This window comes from Miniopterus schreibersii (assembly GCF_964146895.1).
Source record: "Miniopterus schreibersii genome assembly, chromosome: 8".
Taxonomy (NCBI): domain Eukaryota; kingdom Metazoa; phylum Chordata; class Mammalia; order Chiroptera; family Miniopteridae; genus Miniopterus; species Miniopterus schreibersii.
The window spans coordinates 77,982,275-78,001,304 of NC_138109.1; the positions used below are offsets into that span (position 1 = coordinate 77,982,275).

Consider the following 19,030-nt stretch of genomic DNA (forward strand, 5'->3'; position numbering starts at 1 on the left):
GTAGTATAAGTTGCTATAGAGTGTGTTGAATTTTTCAGCTGGGACAGCTGATTGCCAGTGTTGCGATTTTAGAATAACATCCAAGTAAAGGCAAGTACAGTTTAGAAATTTGCAGAGAAATTGGTGCTATACTAAAGCATTCAAATTTTGAGTTAAAAAGCTTTAGAAACTAATACTTTGACCAAAAGTTTGATAAAAATGACTAGTAACCTGACTTTATAGTATTAGTATTCCAAAGATGGTTAAAAGTGGCTTGGACGTGGTATAAACCCACATCATGTATTTTTTTAAAAACTGGTTTGAGTTTATATTGGCTCATTAAATTCTGTTTAAAGAGGATATAAAGAAATCTATTAGTATACTATAGTTATACTTTATGGCAAGAGATTATTGGTTTAGTTTTCAGATTACTTTATTAGAATATTGATCTTATAAAAATTTTGTCATTTGAGGAAATTTAAAGATAATACAAACACTCTAGGGCTTGCTAGTCCAGACATGCTGGTGAATACAAGTTAGAAAAGTAAAGGATTATACTAGTGTAGTTGTATAAGGAATTTAAGTGGTTATTTATTCAACTCAGTCTCTGGTTTAGGTTGATATACTATGGCAATAAATACTGAACACCTACTAAATGACAGGCACTGTTCTGGGCATTGGGGAAAGATGTTAAAAACAAAACAAAACACAGGCTCTCATGTAGCTTCCTTACGTTCTAATATTGCTTGTTAATACTCTCACTCCAAATAGGAAATACTGGCCAATAGCAGGAAAGTCAGAGGGAGTTCTTGAAATAGCTATGCTTTGTAGTACGACATATTCTTGCTTTTTCCCTCCTTTAATGTTAGAGGTAGCAGAGGCCACCCCGGTTGGGTCTAAACGCACACTAAACATGTACGTCAGAGATGCCCCGGCCGGGGTGGGGTCCTCCGGTCAGGCGTGGGCCGTCCGGTGCGCCCCGCGTCCGCGGGCAGATGCCGCCTGCGTTCCCGCCTTCACGCGAGACGCAGGGGTTACGAGGCGGCGACCGCCTTCCCGGCCCCGCGCCGCGGGCTCGGCGGCGGCTCCGGGCGAAGGCGCGCGCCGCGCCTGCTCAGGGCGACCCAGGTGGGCACGACGGAGGAAAACGGAAGCCGCAAAAGACGGAAAAGATTCAACACCATTACCAGCCCAAATAACAATGCCATTAACCACTGAAGGTGACGTTCGGACGTTTTTAATAAAGTGAGACCGAAGCGCCGCCGCCCCGACGCCTCGGGCGCCGCACAAGGGGCGGGGCGGTGTCGTGCGTCCGGACGCACTTCCGCCGCGCGAGCCCCGCCCCTGCGCGTCCCGCCGGGGTTTGAACGCTGTTCCCGAGGAGACAACGGCGGCCTCGCATAATGCAGCCGCGGGTCGTCAAGCCGCCCGGGCAGGACTTCGCGGTGGAGCGTCTCAAGAGCCGCTACGGACTAGGGGGCGGCTGCCCCGCCGAGGTGAGGCCGCGCGGCCTCCTCGCCCTGCCCGGGGCGCGCCCCGGGCCTGCGGCCGCACCGGGCCGGGGGGAAGCTGGCGGGGGAGTAGCTCCGGACCGCAGGGGTGCGGGCGCGGCGGGTCGATGGAGGGCACGCGCGGGAAGAACAGGCTTCTTCAGAGAAGTTCCCTCACCGTAACTTGGAAGGTTATGTCCTACAGATTGTGCTGTGCCACTGTTGAAAGTATTTTTGAACTTCTATTTATAGTGACTTGAATGAGTTCAGGAAACAGTTTAACTCTTTTAAAAGGCTTATTTTTGAAATAATTTAAAACTAAAAAAGTTGCCAGATTAATACTCTTGTACCCTTCTCTTGGACTCGCCATTAGTAAACATTTTGCCACATTTGCTTTACCATTATCTCCCTCTCCTTCCCTCCGTCTCTCTCTCCCTCTCTCTCTATATAATCTTTATTGATTTCAGAGAAAGGAAGGGGGGGAGAGAGAGAGAGAAACATAAACGATGAGCGCGTCGTCGTTGACCGGCTGCCCCCTGCAGGGCTGGGGCGACCCGGGCATGTGCCCGGAGCGGGAATCGAACCGCGGTCGCCGGGATCCTCGTCACGCTCAACCGCTGAGCCCCGCCCGGTGGGGCCTCTCCCTCTTATTGACGCCCTTTCCATAGATACATTTCCCCCTCTGAACCATTTGAGGGTAATTTGTAGGCATCGTGACCACTGTCAAAAATAAATACTTGTGGTTTTTCATAGAAATAAGGACATCGTCTTATATAAGCAGAGTAGGGTAATAAATTCAGGAAACTTACCATTGCTCCAATATTATGTATTTCATATTCAGATTTTGCCGGTAACCTCAGTAATATCCTTTGTAAAAAAATATTTTTTCCTGGTGCAGATACAATCAAAACAAGCATTGCATTTGTTTTTCTCTTTTATTGCCTTTAATTTGGAACAGGTTCTGAAGTCTTTGTCATTTGTAATATTGATAGTTTTTAAGAGTATAGACAATTATTTATTAGAATATCACTCAGTGTGGGTTTGTCTGATGATACCTCATGATTAGATACTGGTTATATATTTTTGGCAGGAATATTGCATGATGTGTGGTTTGCTGTGTTCGTGAGGGCATGATGTTGCTTTGTCCCATTATTGGTGATGTTAACTTTGGTCACTTGGTTAAGGTGGTGCCTACCAGATTTCTCCACTGGTCTAATTAAATGCTAGCCTTTGTAATTAATACATAATTTGTAGGGAACTATTTTGACACTGTAAGTTGATTCTTAATATACATATTAAATGTCATCATTTTTCTTTTTTTAGTATGCTGTTTCAAGTTTTGATCAGGCTAAATGTAAGAGAAGATCTCTAACTTCCCCAGGTAAACCAATAGAGAATTTTGTATATTTGAGGTTTTAACAAATTTAATTTGAAAGAAAAGATTTTTAAAAAAATGTTTAGACTTAGTAGCGATTGCCAGATGTCTTGTGATACTAAGCTTTTTTCAGTCTGGTAATGAACTAATAGTAAGCATGACTTTGGAGGTAAATGTGTAAGATGTCTTTAAAAATCAAACTTAATTTTTTTGGTGTTTCAGTTACAGTATTTTTATATTAAAAATTAAGCAGTATAATTAGGTAAAAAAAAACTAATGGCTATTTTTATGCACAAACTTTTCTAAGTTAGGGTAATTACTGCACTGGAGGAATTTATAAAATAAGTTTACTTAATAAAGATAATTATACCGTGGGATTGGATGTGTTGGAACATCATGTGGTAATCCGTAACTAACATGTACAGCTAATTAACCATTAAAGTTTTGATTTGTTGATAGTTCCAGGCAGTGTCTTTAGTAAGTATAATCATTGAACTTTGAGATGATTATAGCAGAAACAGTAGTTAATATCTTTAAAAGTTCATTAGATGGTGGATTAAGGAATTTCAATTTTTTTCAAGCGTATTTCATTTTGAAATTTTGTAACAATCTTCTGAACATTTGTTTGGTGTGAAAAAAATATTCCAGTTATTACTGAGAGTCCAGTATCTTAAAAACATTGTTAATTAAGATTGAATTTTAGTTTTGAAAATTGCCCTAAAAATTCCATTCTTCCAAAATATAACTGAAAAGTACTGTATAGGTCATTAAATTTCTGAGGGGGTAACAATGAGTGTTGAGTAGGGTGCATACATTTATAAGTATTTCTAAATAGCTTATCAGAAAAGCTCTTCTCTCCTTTTTTTTTCACTGAACTTAGATATAGGCTAATAGTTTATTAAACAAATCTTAATGTTTAAAGTGTATAAAATTAAAAATAAAATGTTTCATGATTGAGGACTGATGAAGTACCATGAGTAGGTAGAAAGAGGGCTGGATTTTGAATTTTTTTCTTTCTATTTGCTGGTTGTATTATGTGGAAAATTTCACATAACTTCTCTGGTTCTTGGGTTTCTAACCATTGAAATAGAATTACAAGCACCTATTCTGTTCGCTTCGCGGGGTTAGGATCAAGTAAGGAATTGGATGAAAATGCATTTTGTAATCAGTAAAGTGCTATAGTGTAAATATAAGATTTGATGTCTATTTTCTGGAAGTTTGCGTTAGGGAGACATAGATACAAGAAATCCTATAAGTAATTTTGCTGTCTTATCTTTAGGAGCCTAGAATCAGATCATTAGTATTTGATTTTAGTAAGTAATCTGTGCTATTTTCTTTTTTGTTAACAGATGATTTGGATCTCTACTCATCTGGAGATAAAGTCGGTTCCTTAGTAAGATGGCATTCTGATGAAAGAAAGCTTTCCACTCTACCCCTTTGTAGTTTGTCCGAGCACTTCAGTGTGAACTGGTAAAGTACCCTGTATCCTTACTGTTGCTATCCCTCAGTATCTCAAAAAACTGAGAAAGGGCAAAGGATGGATTCTTTATGTATTGCTTTTCTCTGAGAGGAAGTATAGGAGTCTGGAGCCTGCTGAATAGTAGTGTGTGTCTAGTAGTGTGGTAAGCAAGGAATTTTAGATAGGTTAAGAGAGAGAGAAATTGAAGAAATCAGTCTGGGAGATGCTAACTGGGCTGTGAGGGATTAGCAGTTTTGTGCAGGAGATTTTATCCTGGATAAAACAAGTATAAAAACAGCGGAAGCTAAGGTGAAATAAAATTCCAAATTGAATCTTATTAAATGCCAAAAATATGTGGCAGTTCCTAAGGAAATGCTATGGGTATTGAGGAGTAAACATTTTGAAATAATGTTAAGCCACAAAAACATATGCAAAATGAAATTTTGAGAATTATATATAGAGAAAAAAGACAATTGTGCCCAATATAATATATATTATTAATGTGATTGATATTTGGGAGCTTGAATTTTTAATATAATTGCTTCATTCTCTACTTCAGTGAATTAATCCATGTATGGCACTTAGAACAGTGTTCAAAACATAAAAAAGCATTGAAATATGCATTATCATCATCATTGTTGTTATTACTCTTTGGCACTCACAGAGTAACCAAGTTGATCTGGATTCAAGATTTGGACATGAGGTATATTGAATATAGAGTAAGGAAAGTGAAAAATACTTTAAAATAATTATGAATTCATGGAAATTATTTTCTTATATTTAACTGGTAGTTTTATAATTTTTTTTCTGGGTATACTTCAAATTATAATTTGAAGCTTTTGGACTATAAAGATTTTTATAACATTTGACGGTTTTTTCACAATCCCTAGTTATGATCTAGTGTAGAATTATAGTACTGTCCAGCACAGTAGCGCTGTGTGGCTGTTGAATACTTGAAATAGGCTTGTCTGAACTGAGGTATGTTGGAAGTCTAAAATACACATCAGATTGAAGAAGATGGGTTAAAGAATGTGAAATATCCTAATTTTTAAATATTGATTACATGTTAAAATGATAGTCTTTTAGATATACCGGGTTAAATATAATATATTGTTAAAATTAACATCTTTTTATGTTTTTAGTGTGGCTACTAGAAAACTTTAAATTACCTTATGTGACTTGTATTATATTCCCTTTGAACAGTACTACTTGAGAAATTTCAAGTTTGAGGTCATTTTTTTGGTGAGAACACTTGGGAGTCTAGTTCTCTTTCAACTTTTACTCGTTATATCACCTGCCAGTTATTGAAATGATGTAAGATTCACTTTCCTCATGTTAAACAATAATTCTTTTAGCTAAATTGATAGATAACAATACCTGTTATATCTACCACACAGAAGTATTAGGAATTAAAAGAAAGAGTTTGGCAGTTGTAGAGCATTCTACAGGTAAATGCAGTTTTCAGTGAAACACATCTGTATATGTAGGAGGATACTTTTAGTGAGTTTATGGGATCAGTGACTGTTACTTGTTACATTTTTCTCAGTTGTGATGCTGTTAATATTTGAAAAGCAGCTTTATCTTTTTAGAATGCTGTGACATAATTTTTTTTAAAGCCTAGATGATGAACTGGATTCTTGTCAGAATTCGAAGCAACAGGAAACTGAAGGAGAGTTAATTGAGAAGGACCATAGAGTTAGTAGTTCCAAAATAACCAAGCAGCCTTTTAAAGAAGTAAAAAAAGGTAAAAGAAATATTCGTTTTAGAATAATCATTTAAATAGTAACTATGTGAAGTAGCGCACATAAAGCTTACCCCATAGTAATAACACTTGTACTCAGGTGTCTGTATTTCTGTGTTCTGAATTTTTGTAAGCCATGAGGTAGTTACTGTGCTTATTATAAACTAAAGGAAAAGAGAAAAATAAACTTCATTGTTTTCCAGTAGTATTTGTAAACTCTCAGAACTTATGAAAATAAGTTAATCAGTTGAATACTTTGTATAATTTCTTTAGTTCTTTTTCATGTCAGTGTTTGTTAGGAAGTGAGTAAAAGATTGTTGGTAGTATTTGACTAATCCCTTAATATTTTAAGAAAATTCTTTAGCCCCGCAGGCGTGGCTCGGGTTGAGTGTCGACCTCGGATCCAGAGACCGAGGTTCCACTCCAGTCAGGACACATGCCCGGGTGGTGGGCTCAATCCCCAGCAGGGGGCGTGCAGGAGGCAGCCGATTAGTGGCTCTCTGTCATTGATGTTTCTCTCTCTCCCTTCCTCCCTCTAAAATCAATAAAGATATATTTTTAAAAAGTACTTCAGATTCCTTAAGGTATGGCTTCCTTAGGCACTGAACTAGCAGTTAATCTCTATGTGCCTGACTGCATAGTTCTGTTAGGACTTGGAGGAAAGAGGCAGTCAGAGACAGTGCCCGCTCTTGGCAAGGTTTGAGAGCACTGTTGCCACAGCGATAGCCATTAGGCATCTCTTCTCCTGGCATATAAAAATATAAAATAGGATCAAGCAGTCAGATCATTCTGGCATTAAAACAAGAACATGTTTAAAGGAGGAGGTTATAGTAATTACATAATTACATTATATAATTACAGACACTGTATAAAGTTTAAAATAGGCCAAAAAACCAAATAAGGCCTTTTTTTATTTAAGTAGTAAAAATTAAAAAGAAGTGAAGCAATGATTAACACTGCGTTTGGGTTAGTGGTTAAGACATAATCAGGAGCTTCTGAAGTAACTACATTTCTTGGCCTAGGCAGTTAATACCTGAGTGTTTTCGTGTACTTTAAAATACTCTATTTTGAAACGATTTCAAACTTACCAAAAAGTTGCAAAAAGAGTACAAAGAGCCCTAGCCGGTTGGGCTCGGTGGTTGGAGCGTTGGCCTGCGGACTGAAGGGTCCTGGGTTCGATTCCAGCCAAGGACACGTACCTCGGTTGCAGGCTCAATCCCCGGTTGGGGCGTGTGGGAGGCAACCAATCAGTGTGTCTCTTGCTCATTGATGTCTCTCTCTCCCTCTCTCTCCCCCCTCCCACTCTTTCTGAAAAGCGATGGAAAAATATCGTCAGGTGAGGATGAAAGGAAAAAAGAAAAAGACAGAATTCCGTGTGGCCTCTGCCCACGTTCTCCAGATGTGACACTTTGCTCCCTTTGCTATGTCACATACATAGCCTGTGTATTTTGCCTAAAGCTTTTAACAGTACTGTAATTCATATGTAAACTAGTTCTTCCTGAAGATTATCTGTGAATACTTAAAACTAAAGTTTAAAACTGTATTTTCTTAGCAGTAGCCTGGCCAACTAATTTGACCTCAAATTCAAGAAATTGGACTGAATGTTGTAGTGATGCAAGTGACTCTCCTTTGAAACCTGTCAACTATCCAACATCTAAAGCATCAAATAAGCAGAGTTTACTCCCATATCAGGTCAATCAGATATATTGTGAATTATCTCAAATACATCAGAAACTGCAGGTAAGAACTAAATACTGGACTGAGAATTCAGAAATGTTTATGTTCTAAACACCAAACATTTACAAAATTTAAATACTACAAGATATTTCATTTTTGTTTTTGATAAAATGTCAAGACAAGGTTGGAAGGGAACAAACAATTTATAAGAACTATTGAAGAGGAAAATGTACAGCTGAGAGAAAAATATAAACAGTGGTCTTTCTGTGTAGGCGTATTTCTTAGATTTCAGACTTTATGGTTTATGTTTATTCCAATCCCATTCTTGCTTAAGAAATAAAATCTGCTGGTAAAGCATGCTTTTTGAAATACGTGTTCTGGATTCATCGTTTTAAGTACCTGTATGTAAGAAGTTCTCTTGTCAACTCTCACCAAAATTCACTTTAGAACATTAGCCTTTATCTTGGGGATTTTTTATTTCTAAAGCAGGCAATTCATGAATTTATTAAGTGTCCACTAGGTGGGAGTACAGAAGGAAGCAAAGTATATGCAATACACAATTTCTTTTGAAATTCTAGTTGGAAATATGTTATATTTTTATACACATGCAATAGTTAAACATTTAAAAGCACAAATATCTCATTTTGTATAAATAATTCAAATTATAATTACCATAGTGTGTTAGAAAAAAATTAGCCTAAAATCACTGAGGGAAAGTTCAGGGAGAGACTTAGTGTGGTATTTGACTGAGAGAGAATTTAAAGGAGGGGAGTGTGAAGGGCATTCCAGGTACAAGGAATTGGAGGTTAGGGGTTTTTAGAAAGGAGTGATTTGTCAGATTGTGAATTTATTAGCCTGCCTGGGAAAGAAAAATAGTGAAAAGTCAGGTTGGGTATTACAGGTTTTTAAGCAAAAGAGTGACAGAATGAAAATGTGGTGCATTGGGAAGATTCCTTTGTTAATACTTTATGGGAGAAAAAAGAATAAGCACGGTTGTGCTGATATATCTGCCATCTCCAGTAAACATAATAAAGGTAATATTTAACTTAAAAGATGAAGTAGTTTAATTAATCTGTAGTTTAATCTGACTCTAAAAATTACTTTGTGGTCTTCTGTTGTGTTATCATTAAGTATATATATTTTTGTCATACTACGTGATTTTATTCAACAAATACTGTTAATATGCCGGTTGCATGCTCAGTGCTGAGTATATAGAAGTAAATAAAATATGGATGGTCCTTGCCAGATGTAGCTTATTAGAAGCAAATCGTGAGTACCTATATAATTACACTTTTATAAATTTAAGTGAATAATATTGGTACAGTATGAACATCTAATTGGGGTAGATTGAGAAATGAGGCAGGGTTTTTCTGAGAAAGGAACAGTTAAGTTAAACCCTGAAGGATGAGTAGGGGTTAGCCCAAGTGAAAGGGGATATATTCTAGACTGAGATCTTCTAATATGAGAGGCCTCTGAGGCATGATAATATATTCATTTAAGGAAAATATAGTAAGTAACTCAGGATTTTTAAAGCAGAGGAATTGCACAGTCTAATGTGTGCTGAAATAAATGGGTTGGAGGGGAACAGGTGTGGAAGTTGGGAGACCAGATACGATATTGCACTACAGTAGTGCAAGGGAGAGGTAATGGTAACTTGGACTGGGGTGGGTGATAGCAGAGAAATGGAAATGAACAGATTAGAGATTTATTTTGGAGGTAAAAATGAGTAGACTTGGTATACAGGAATTGGATGTGGTATAGGGAGAGTAAGGTGTTTAAGATCATTTTCTCATCTCTTGTTCGTACAACTTGGAGAAAGAATTGATTTCGGTAGAAAGATTGTGATTTTAATTTGGAATGATTCAGGTTTGAGTGTTAAATGGAGATATTATGTAAGTAGTTATATCATCTTGGCAGTTGGAACATAGTTCTTGGATGGTATCTAAATTTGGAAGTAATTTACATATAGATATTTAAGACTGTCACCAGTAGTTGAGATCTTGAGAGAGGGCACGTACCTGGAGTGCAGGTTCGCTCCCTTCCCAAGTTGGGGTGCCTGCAGGAGGCAACCAGTCACTGTGTTTCTCTCACACTGATGTTTCTCTCTCTCCCCCGCCCTCTGTTTTCCTTCTCCCTCCCTTCTAGTCTCTCTAAAAAGTAATGGAAAAAATATCCTCAGGTGAAGATTAACAACAACAATAAGAAAGCATAGTAGTTGATATAAAATACTATATTAGTTTTAGGTGTACAGCATAGTGATTTGACATTTTTATATACCTCATGGTGTGCTCAGCACACTAAGCCCAGTAACAATTCATTATGGTGTAGAGTTATCACTCTACTATTGACTACATTCCCCTTCACCTTTTTACCCATCTCTCTACCTCCCTACCCTGTGGCAACATCAGTTTGTTCTTTGTTTCTATGAGTCAAATTGTATTTTGTTTTGTTTATTTGTTCTGATTTTTTAAAAATTTCCACATATTAGTGAAATCATGTGGTGTTTTTCTTTACCTGACTTATTTCACTTAGGATGATACCCTTTAGATCCATCCACGTTGTTGCAGATGGCAGGATTTTGTTCCTTTTATTTGCTGATCATGGTGGTGTTGATTTCCAGTTCCCTGATGGCTAATTGGACTCAGTTTTGGACATGTTTATTTTGTGCTACCTGAAAGCATATAGGTTGGAGACATTAAATAGGCAGTTTGGACTTGAGTTTGGAGCTTGGGAGAAGGAGCTGAGTAGGTGTAGCTGGGTGCAGTTAGCCATTGTGTGGACGGAACCAAGCAGAGAGAGTGTGAAAAATGAGAAGGAAAATGGCCTAAGTCCAAATCCTGAGGAACATTGGTAATTAAGGGACAGTAGAGGAAGCAGAGCCTGTAAAGGAGACTGAGAAGCCATGCCCAGAGAGGGATGTGGAAAATCAGGAGAATGTGGAAGCCGATGAAAGTGTATTTTAAGTTTGAAGAAAGGGGCAATAATATAAAACATTGCTGAGAGACTCAATAAAATAGAACTGAAAAGTGACCTTCAGGTTTTGTAATAGGTAAGCCATTTCAATAGGGGTACATGGGCTGAGGCCAGATTAAAACGAACTGAGTGGCAATTGAGAGGTCAAGAAGAGGGATCAGCAAGTGTAGTCACAGTTTTAAAGAAGTTTATGAAGGAGGAGATAAGTTGGGTGGGGTCCAGAGATTTCATTTCAGATGAGATGGAAGAGGTTATAAATATTAGAGGGATAGTCAGCGTAACAGTTCCCACAAGAAGGCAGAAGGCAATGAGATCCTGATCCTATTTTATGATAGGGAGGGAAGGAGAAATGTGTGTGTCTTAAGGACAGGGAGTTGATGTTTCCTTCTGCTCTCTTCTATTTTTTTAAATATGTCTTTATTGATTTCAGAGAGAGAGAGGGAGAGAGAGAGATAGAAACATCAGTGATGAGAGAGTCATTGATCGGGTGCCTCCTCCATGCCCCCTACTGGGGATTGAGCCCACAACTCAGGCACATGCCCTGACCTAGAATTGAACCATGACTTTCTGGTTCATAGGTCAACTCTCAACCACTGAGCCATGCTGGCTGGGCAAGGACTCGGGTCTTTTAGCTCAAGGTAAAGGAGTGGAGAATATGAGTAAAAGACTGGACTGTTAAGTTGAAGTGCAACATGGAATTTAAGCTGGATAGGGGATTAGTTTTGTAGAGTACTGTAATTTTGGACCCCAAATTCTTTTGAGTTACCACAGTAGAATCTCAGTATAGTATCATGTCATTTTGTAGCAAAATAGAATTTCTGTACATGCTTAGTTGCTGTTGTACTAGTCTATTACTGTAATCCAGATTTTACTTGGTACCATTTGATTATAATTTTAGTAAATAATATAAAATTTGTAGAATTTGTGAATGTACTTATTAAAACACTTAAATTTGGCATTTTGATAGTGTGAAACTGCAGCACAACAGGAATTTGCTGAAGAACTTCAAAAGCGAGAACGTTTTTTAGATGAAAGAGAACAACTGCTGTTCAGACATGAAACTGCCTTGAATAAAATGAAAGGTGTGGAGGAAGAAGTTCTTACAAGGTTTCAGATCATGAAGGAGGTAACTATAGCATTTGATTTTAGAGTTTCTCTTTTTCTTCTCAATTTAGACTCACTAGTTATTAGCATTTTGCCACATACGCTTTATTTCTTCCTGCCACACCCTTCTCCCTCCCTCTCTCTCTCTCTCTCTCTCTCTCTCTCTCTCTCTTTCTCTCACACACACACACACACACACACACACACACACACACTTTTTTCCCTAGATGATTTGAAAGTAACTTGCAGAAATCATGATACAGCACGCCTAAATATTTCTTTAGTATTATGAATAATTTTTCGGAGTATGTATCTTCTAAGAATAAAAACATTCTCTGCATTGTTATCATATTAGGAAATTAATGGTAATTAAATAATTTAACTTAATGTACAATTTACACTCACTTTCCCAATTGGTTCTCCAGATGTCTTTTATTTTTATTCTTTATTTTTTTAAATTTATTTTTTAGTCTTCACCCGAGGATATTTTTTCCATTGCTTTTTAAAGAAAGTGGAAGGGGGAGAGAGAGAGAGAAAGAGAGAGAGAAACATTGATGTGAGAGAAACACATGGATTGGTTCTCTCCAGCACGAGCCCTGACGGGCCTGGGATGTAACCTGCAACCAAGGCACATGCCATTGGCTGGAATCGAACCCGGGATCCTTTATTCCATAGGCCAACGCTCTTAACCACTGAGCCAAACCAGCCAGGGCTTTAATTGATTTTTAGAAAGAGGAAGGGGGGGGAGGGAAAGAAACATTGATTGGCTGCTTCCCACACGTTCCCCACTGGACATCAAGCCCACAACCTGGCCATGTGCCTTGACCAGGAATCGAATGAGCAGTCTTTTGGAGCATGGGACAATGCCCAACGAACAGCCACACTGGCTAGGGCTTTTGTGGTATTTTTATTTATATTTTGACTTTTTAAAAATTATAATTGTGCTTATTCATTTTTCTTTTTAAATTCTGTATAAAATGCACAGATGAGTATAAGTCAAAATTGCAATAATGCTAGTTTTTAATATGCCATTGTACTTAGCTTTACCAGAGAGCTTTATCTCTGTATGTGGCTTTGATTTACTGTCTAGTGTCCTTTAACTTCAATTTAAAGGACTCTTTTTAGCATTTATTGTAGGGTAGATCTAATAGTAATGAACTTCCTCAGTTTTTATCAGGGAATACCTTGCTGTTTCTTTTATTTTTGAAGGACAGTTTTGTTGGTATAGAATTCTTGGTTGACAGTTTTTTTTCTTATAGTACTTGTTTTGTCTCACTACTTTATAGCCTTTAAAATTTCTGCTTATGAATACACTGATGATCATATTGAGGATTCTTTCATTTCTTTTTTTAAAAAATTTATCTTTATTGTTGAAAGTATTACAGATGTCCCCTTTTCTCCCCCATTGATCCCCTCCATCCTGCATCCACCCCACCCCCAGGCCTTACCCATACCAATGTCTTTGTCCATAGGTTATGCATATAAGTGTATAAGTTCTTTGATTAATCTCTCCCCACCCACTGCCCCATCCCTGCCTTCCCTCTGAGATCTCTCAGTCTGTTCCATGCTTGTATGTTTCTGGATCTATTTTATTTGTCAGTTTGTTTATGATATTCTACATATGAGTGAGATCACGTGATACTTGCCTTTCTTTCATCCTTCTTTTTTATGGCTGCATAGTATTCCATGGTGTAAATGTCCCACAGCTTTTTTATCCACTCATCTACTGATGGGCACTTGGGCTGTTTCCAGATCTTAGCTATTGTAAATTGTGCTACTATGAACATAGGGGTGCATAAGTTTTTTCTGATTGGTATTTTGGGTTTCTTAGGATATATTCCTAGAAGTGGGATCACTGGGTCAAATGGAAGTTCAATTTTTAATTTTTTGAGGAAACTGCATTCTGTTTCCCATAGTGGCTGTATCAGTCTGCATTCCCACCAGCAGTGTACTAGGGTTCCCCTTTCTCCATATCCTCTCCAGCACTCGTCATTTGTTGATTTGTTGGTAGTAACCATTCTGACAGGTGTGAAGTGGTACCTCGTTGTGGTTTTAATTTGCATCTCTCTGATGATTAGTGACTTTGAGCATTTTTTCATATGTCTCTTGGCTATCTGTATGTCCTCTTTGGAGAAGTGTCTGTTTAGGTCCTTTGCCTATTTTTTAATTGGATTGTTCATCTTCCTTTTGTTAAGGTGTATGAGTTCCTTATATATTTTGGATATTAACCCTTTATCAGATGTGTCATTGGCAAATATGTTCTCCCGTACAGTAGGCTCCCTTTTCATTTTGTTGATGGTTTCTTTTGCTGTGCAGAAGCTTTTTATTTTGATGTAGTCCCATTTTGTTTATTTTCTCCTTTGTTTTTCTTGCCCTAGAAAGTGTATTGGCAAACATATTGCTACGAGAGATACCTGAGATTTTGCTGCCTAAATTTTCTTCTAGGATTTTTATGGTTTCACATTTTATATTTCTGGTGCTCTTGGCTGGAAAGCCCAGCCTGGGGTCTGGACCCCAGAGTCCTCGATGGGAACCCTCCCACAGCTGAGATACCCTTCCAGACCTTCAGCTGCTGCCTGTGGGAGCCCAGCCAGCCCTCTTGTGCCTCCACACTTCCCACCAGTCTCTATGTGGTCTCCACTTTTTGTCTGTGATCATAAGGGTGCTCTCCAGCTAGTCTTCAGTTGCAGTTGATTATTCAGCATGGTTTTTCTATATTTTAGTTGTAATTCCAGTTTGGTGATATTCTCTTTTGTTTGTATATAATTTTTCATATTTTCTTCAGTACTTTATGGTTTTCTTTAATTCTTTGAGCAAATTTAAGAGAGTTATTTTAAAGTCTTTATCTAGTAAGTCTGAGGCCTGTGCTTGTTAAGGAATGGTTTCAGCCAATTTATTTTCTTCAGTTGTTTGAACCTTGTTTTCATGTTTATTTTTATGTCTTTTTGAAAATTAAAAATGGAACTGCCCTATGACCCAGTAATTCCACTTCTAGGAATATATCCAAAGAAACCCGAAACACCAATCCAAAAGAACACATGCACCTCTCTATTGATTGCAGCGTTATTCACAATAGCCAAGGTTTGGAAGCAGCCTAAGTGCCCATCAGTGGGTGATATTTTTAAATTGCACTCTGATCTCTCCACCTTTGCTCTGTAGCTTTTGGTCTATGCTGTGAGATACAAACCAATCAAAACATTAAAGAAAAGATGCTTGAAAGTGGTATTTACAGATACACTACACCAAAGCCAAAGTTTTATCTTACTGACAAAGGAATGAAAGACCATATATTGGGCAGAAGCTTTTCCAAAGCTATCCCTTTGGGAAAGGCTTTAGCTAGGAGGCAAAGGAACGTGTTAGTTACAACAGCAATAAGAGTCTCATTCATCAAGGGAAGCAGTGAACAACTACGGCCACATGAGCACCAACATTTATGAGATCAGTTTTTTTTTAAATATATCTTTATTGATTTCAGAGAGAGGAAAGGAGAGGGAGAGAGGGAGACAGAAACATCAATGATGAGAGAGTTATTGATCTAGCCCACAACCTGGGCATGTGCCCTGACCGGGAATCGAACCCCGATCGCCTGGATCCTAGGTCAACGCTCAACCCCTGAGCCATGCCTGGCCGGGCGAGATTAGTTTTTTAAAGTTCCCTTAATCATAAAGTTTTCAAATGAAAACAGGAACCCACTCTTCTCCTATAGGCTTTCCAGCTCACTATTCAAGAGACTTCAGTACTTAATATTAAGGCAACTGGAAGCCCATCTTAGCCTTGAATGGTGACTTCTGCCCAATATATGGTCTTTCATTCCTTTGTCAGTAATGCAATCCAATCGAACAGGAATTTATACAGTGCTGACCTCTGGTAAAAGGGAAACACAGCGCTCAAAGCAAAAGGCCATAGAGGGCTCCCTGCGAATCCAGTAGAACTAAGAGAGACCTTCAACTTTCCAAATAAACTTTGCAGCTGGATCCGGGTGGAATATTGCCGTGCAGCAAGGAGAGTGTATACACCAATGAGAGGACCCCAGCTTCCAACTGTTACAGTGGCTTCCTGAGTCATTTTCTCTTTCTCCCATTCATATTAGAGTGAGAAAATACACATCTTAGCCTTGATTCTCACCACAATCCTTCTATACAAAGGGGTTATTTTCTAAGTCTAGAACCTCAACACTGGGCTGAGATACTTCATGAAGTACTCTCTTCCACAGCCCAGGGTAGTATGGTATTTAATTTTTTTGATGCAATTGTAAATGGGATGGTTTTCTTAGTTTCCTTCTCTGAGAGTTTATTATTGGTGTATAAAAATGTAACTGATTTCTGAAAGGTTATTTTGTATCCTGCTACTTTACTGAATTCATTGATCAGTTCTAGTAGTTTTTTGATGGAATCTTTAGAGTTCTGTATATATAGTATCATGTCATCTGCAAATTATAACAGTTTTACTTCCTCCTTTCCAATTTGGATACCTTTTATTTTTTCTTCTTGTCTGATTGCTGTGGCTAGGACTTTCAGTGCTATGTTGAGTAAGAGTGGTGGAAGGGGTACATCCCTGTCTTGTTCCTGATCTTAAGGGAAGTGCTTTAAGTTTATCCCTGTTGGTTATGATGTTAGCTGTAGGTTTTTCATATATGGCCTTTATTGTGTTGTGGTATGATCCCTCTATTCCCACTTTGCTGAGAGTTTTTAATCATAAATGGATGCTGGATTTTGTTAAATGCTTTTTCTGCATCTATTGATATGATCAGGTGATCTTTATCCTTCATTTTGTTTATGTGATGTATCACATTTATTGATTTGCGGATATTGAAACAACCTTGCATCCCAGGAATAAGTCCTAGTGACTATATCCTGAGTTATTTGAGGAATCATTTAATGTAATTACAGAATCACATAAACCTAAGTTTTGCAGATGATTGGATTTTTAAACATGATTTCAGAAGAAGGAATGCTTGGATTCCCAGAGCTCTCTATCCTACTTTTATTCTTTTTTTCCTTTCTCTTTAGATTTGTCTGTCTGCTATTCTTATTAAGTGTAAAGATAGCTGCTGTATTTTTTTTTAAATTTAATTTTTGTTTAAAATATTACAGATGTCCCTTTTTCTCCCCAGTGACCTGTTCCACCCTGTCCCATCCCCCTCCCCAGTCCCTCTCCCACCATTGTTCGTGTCCTTGAGTTGTGCATATATGCGTATAAATTCTTTGGTTATTCTCTCCCCCTCCACCCACCCGCCCTCCTCCATCCCTCTGACATTCGTCAGCCTGATCTATGCTTCCATGTCATTGAATCTATTCTGTTACATGTGGAATCTAAAGAACTTAATAAGCTGCTGTATTTTAATGGTACCTATATAATTACTTAGAAGAAGAAACTAATGTTTTTTATTTCCTATGTAAACTTGCTTTTTAAAATACATTAGGAATGAATTAAGAGTAAAAGGTAAAAGAAACAATAAATATACATACAGTACTTTAAGTTGAAAATATGCTATCTCATTTAAATGTTATTAGAGGAGAAATTGATTTGAATCATTTATAAAACTGATTAAGAAGAGTCAAATAGGGGATCAGAGGAAATTTATTATGTATGTAAATTTTTTGAGATGTAAAACTATTTTAACTACTTTATGAGAAAAAGAAATTATTTTGTTCTGTCTGTGGATGATTCCTTATGCTCCTTAAGGGTAACTTAAACCTTAAATTTCAATCTGTAAAGCTATGAATAACTAGTCTCTTGAAAAGGATCTGAAATCCTTCTTTGTTTTATCATTATGTGATGTCAAATAGAAATTATTTCATTGAGCTTCTGTGGTGGATTTTTCTGAGCAGAAGCTTTATTGCTGCTAATTTGTGTAATATGTTTTAATAGGTATTTCGCAATTGCGTTTAATGCTTGGCTAGTACTTTGATTCATTATACAGAGTTTATAAATTATTTACAGTCTTAGTCATATATGTGTAAACATCTGATGAAAATCCTTTTGATTCATGGAGTTCTAATTTTTAATTTATGTTCAGTACTATTAGGGACAAGGAATCCTTACCTAATTTTTAGATAAGATTTTCCCCCTCTTAGCAGCGTGACGCAGAAGTTGCACACTTAACTGAGGTTCTTAAGGAAAAAAACAAAGAAAGCAAGAGGCTAAGGTCTTCTTTTGATGCCTTGAAAGAATTGAATGATAACTTAAAAAAACAGGTAAGATCAACTTTAATATATATTAGATTGCAAGACATTCTTGGAACTATATGGTTTATATTTAACAAATAAGTCTTAAAACATCTTCTGGTTAGAGAAATATTTGATTAACTTTGGTAGCTTTATTACAAAATACTTACAAATATAAAATATTCTTGCCTGGCTGGGCATGGCTGAGCGGTTGAGTGTCGACCTGGGATCCAGGCGATCGGGGTTCGATTCCCGGTCAGGGCACATGCCCGAGTTGTGGGCTCGATAAATGACTCTCTCATCATTGATGTTTCTGTCTCTCTCTCTCCCTCTCCTTTCCTCTCTCTGAAATCAATAAAGATATATTTAAAATAAAATAATAAAATAAAATAAAATAAAATATTCTTAAGCTTTTAATTTCTCACTTTCTATTCTGGCAACTAGATGAGAAGTTTGGCAAGTTGAAATATTTTAAAATATAAAAGCAAGTATTAGATTTAAAAACAAGCAAAAGGAAAAACCCCAGTAACCTGGGGACTCTTAACTGCTGTTACACATTACTGCTTATTTAACATTCATTTATTTTGTGGGTATCTATTATATGGTAGGCACCGTACGAGAAGGAAGTCTTTACATTGTTCATACTCTCATGAGTGTAGACTGGTATCATATTTATTTATAGTGTGGTGTAATTTAAGGCAGTACTTGATAATACTAAAGTTGCATAACAAATATTTTTGTGAATTATATCAGTTTTTTCTTTTTCTTTTTTCAACTTCCCTTTGCTAGCTTTTGACTGAAAAATGTGAAAGTGAAGGTCTATGTTGAAGAGGGACAGGAGAATGATTATCTGTATTTGTGGGAAGGAGAAGTGGATAAGCAGAAAGGGCTAAGCTCCGTCACTCTAACAATTAAAGCACTGACTGGGAAACTTTATGGATTCTAAAGTGTATCTAAGCTCAGATTCTCAGAGTTAATTTGCCTCCTGAGATTCCTTAGCTGGCTGTGTGTTTTCTGTTTTTATTTTCTTTTTTGAAAATCCTCATCCAAGGGTATGTCGTTACT

General features: G+C 37.4%; 1 protein-coding gene across 10 annotated transcripts in view; it reads left to right on the forward strand.

Annotated features, from left to right (window-relative positions):
- The first annotated feature begins 1,325 nt into the window (after positions 1-1,325).
- CCDC138 (coiled-coil domain containing 138) overlaps positions 1,326-19,030 on the forward strand; it is a 90,407-nt gene continuing 72,702 nt past the window's right edge. For 3 of the 10 annotated variants that reach the window (XM_081144851.1, XM_081144849.1, XM_081144845.1), the window contains exons 1-7: positions 1,333-1,475; positions 2,793-2,850; positions 4,194-4,314; positions 5,920-6,047; positions 7,600-7,784; positions 11,662-11,820; positions 17,876-17,995. In XM_081144851.1, coding sequence (XP_081000977.1) covers positions 1,383-1,475; positions 2,793-2,850; positions 4,194-4,314; positions 5,920-6,047; positions 7,600-7,784; positions 11,662-11,820; positions 17,876-17,995 — 864 coding nt within the window. In that variant the 5' untranslated portion in view covers positions 1,333-1,382. Of the gene's footprint in view, positions 1,476-2,792; positions 2,851-4,193; positions 4,315-5,919; positions 6,048-7,596; positions 7,785-11,661; positions 11,821-17,875; positions 17,996-19,030 lie in introns of all 10 variants that reach the window. The other 7 variants (XM_081144852.1, XM_081144847.1, XM_081144850.1 and 4 more) reach the window with 5 other exon arrangements.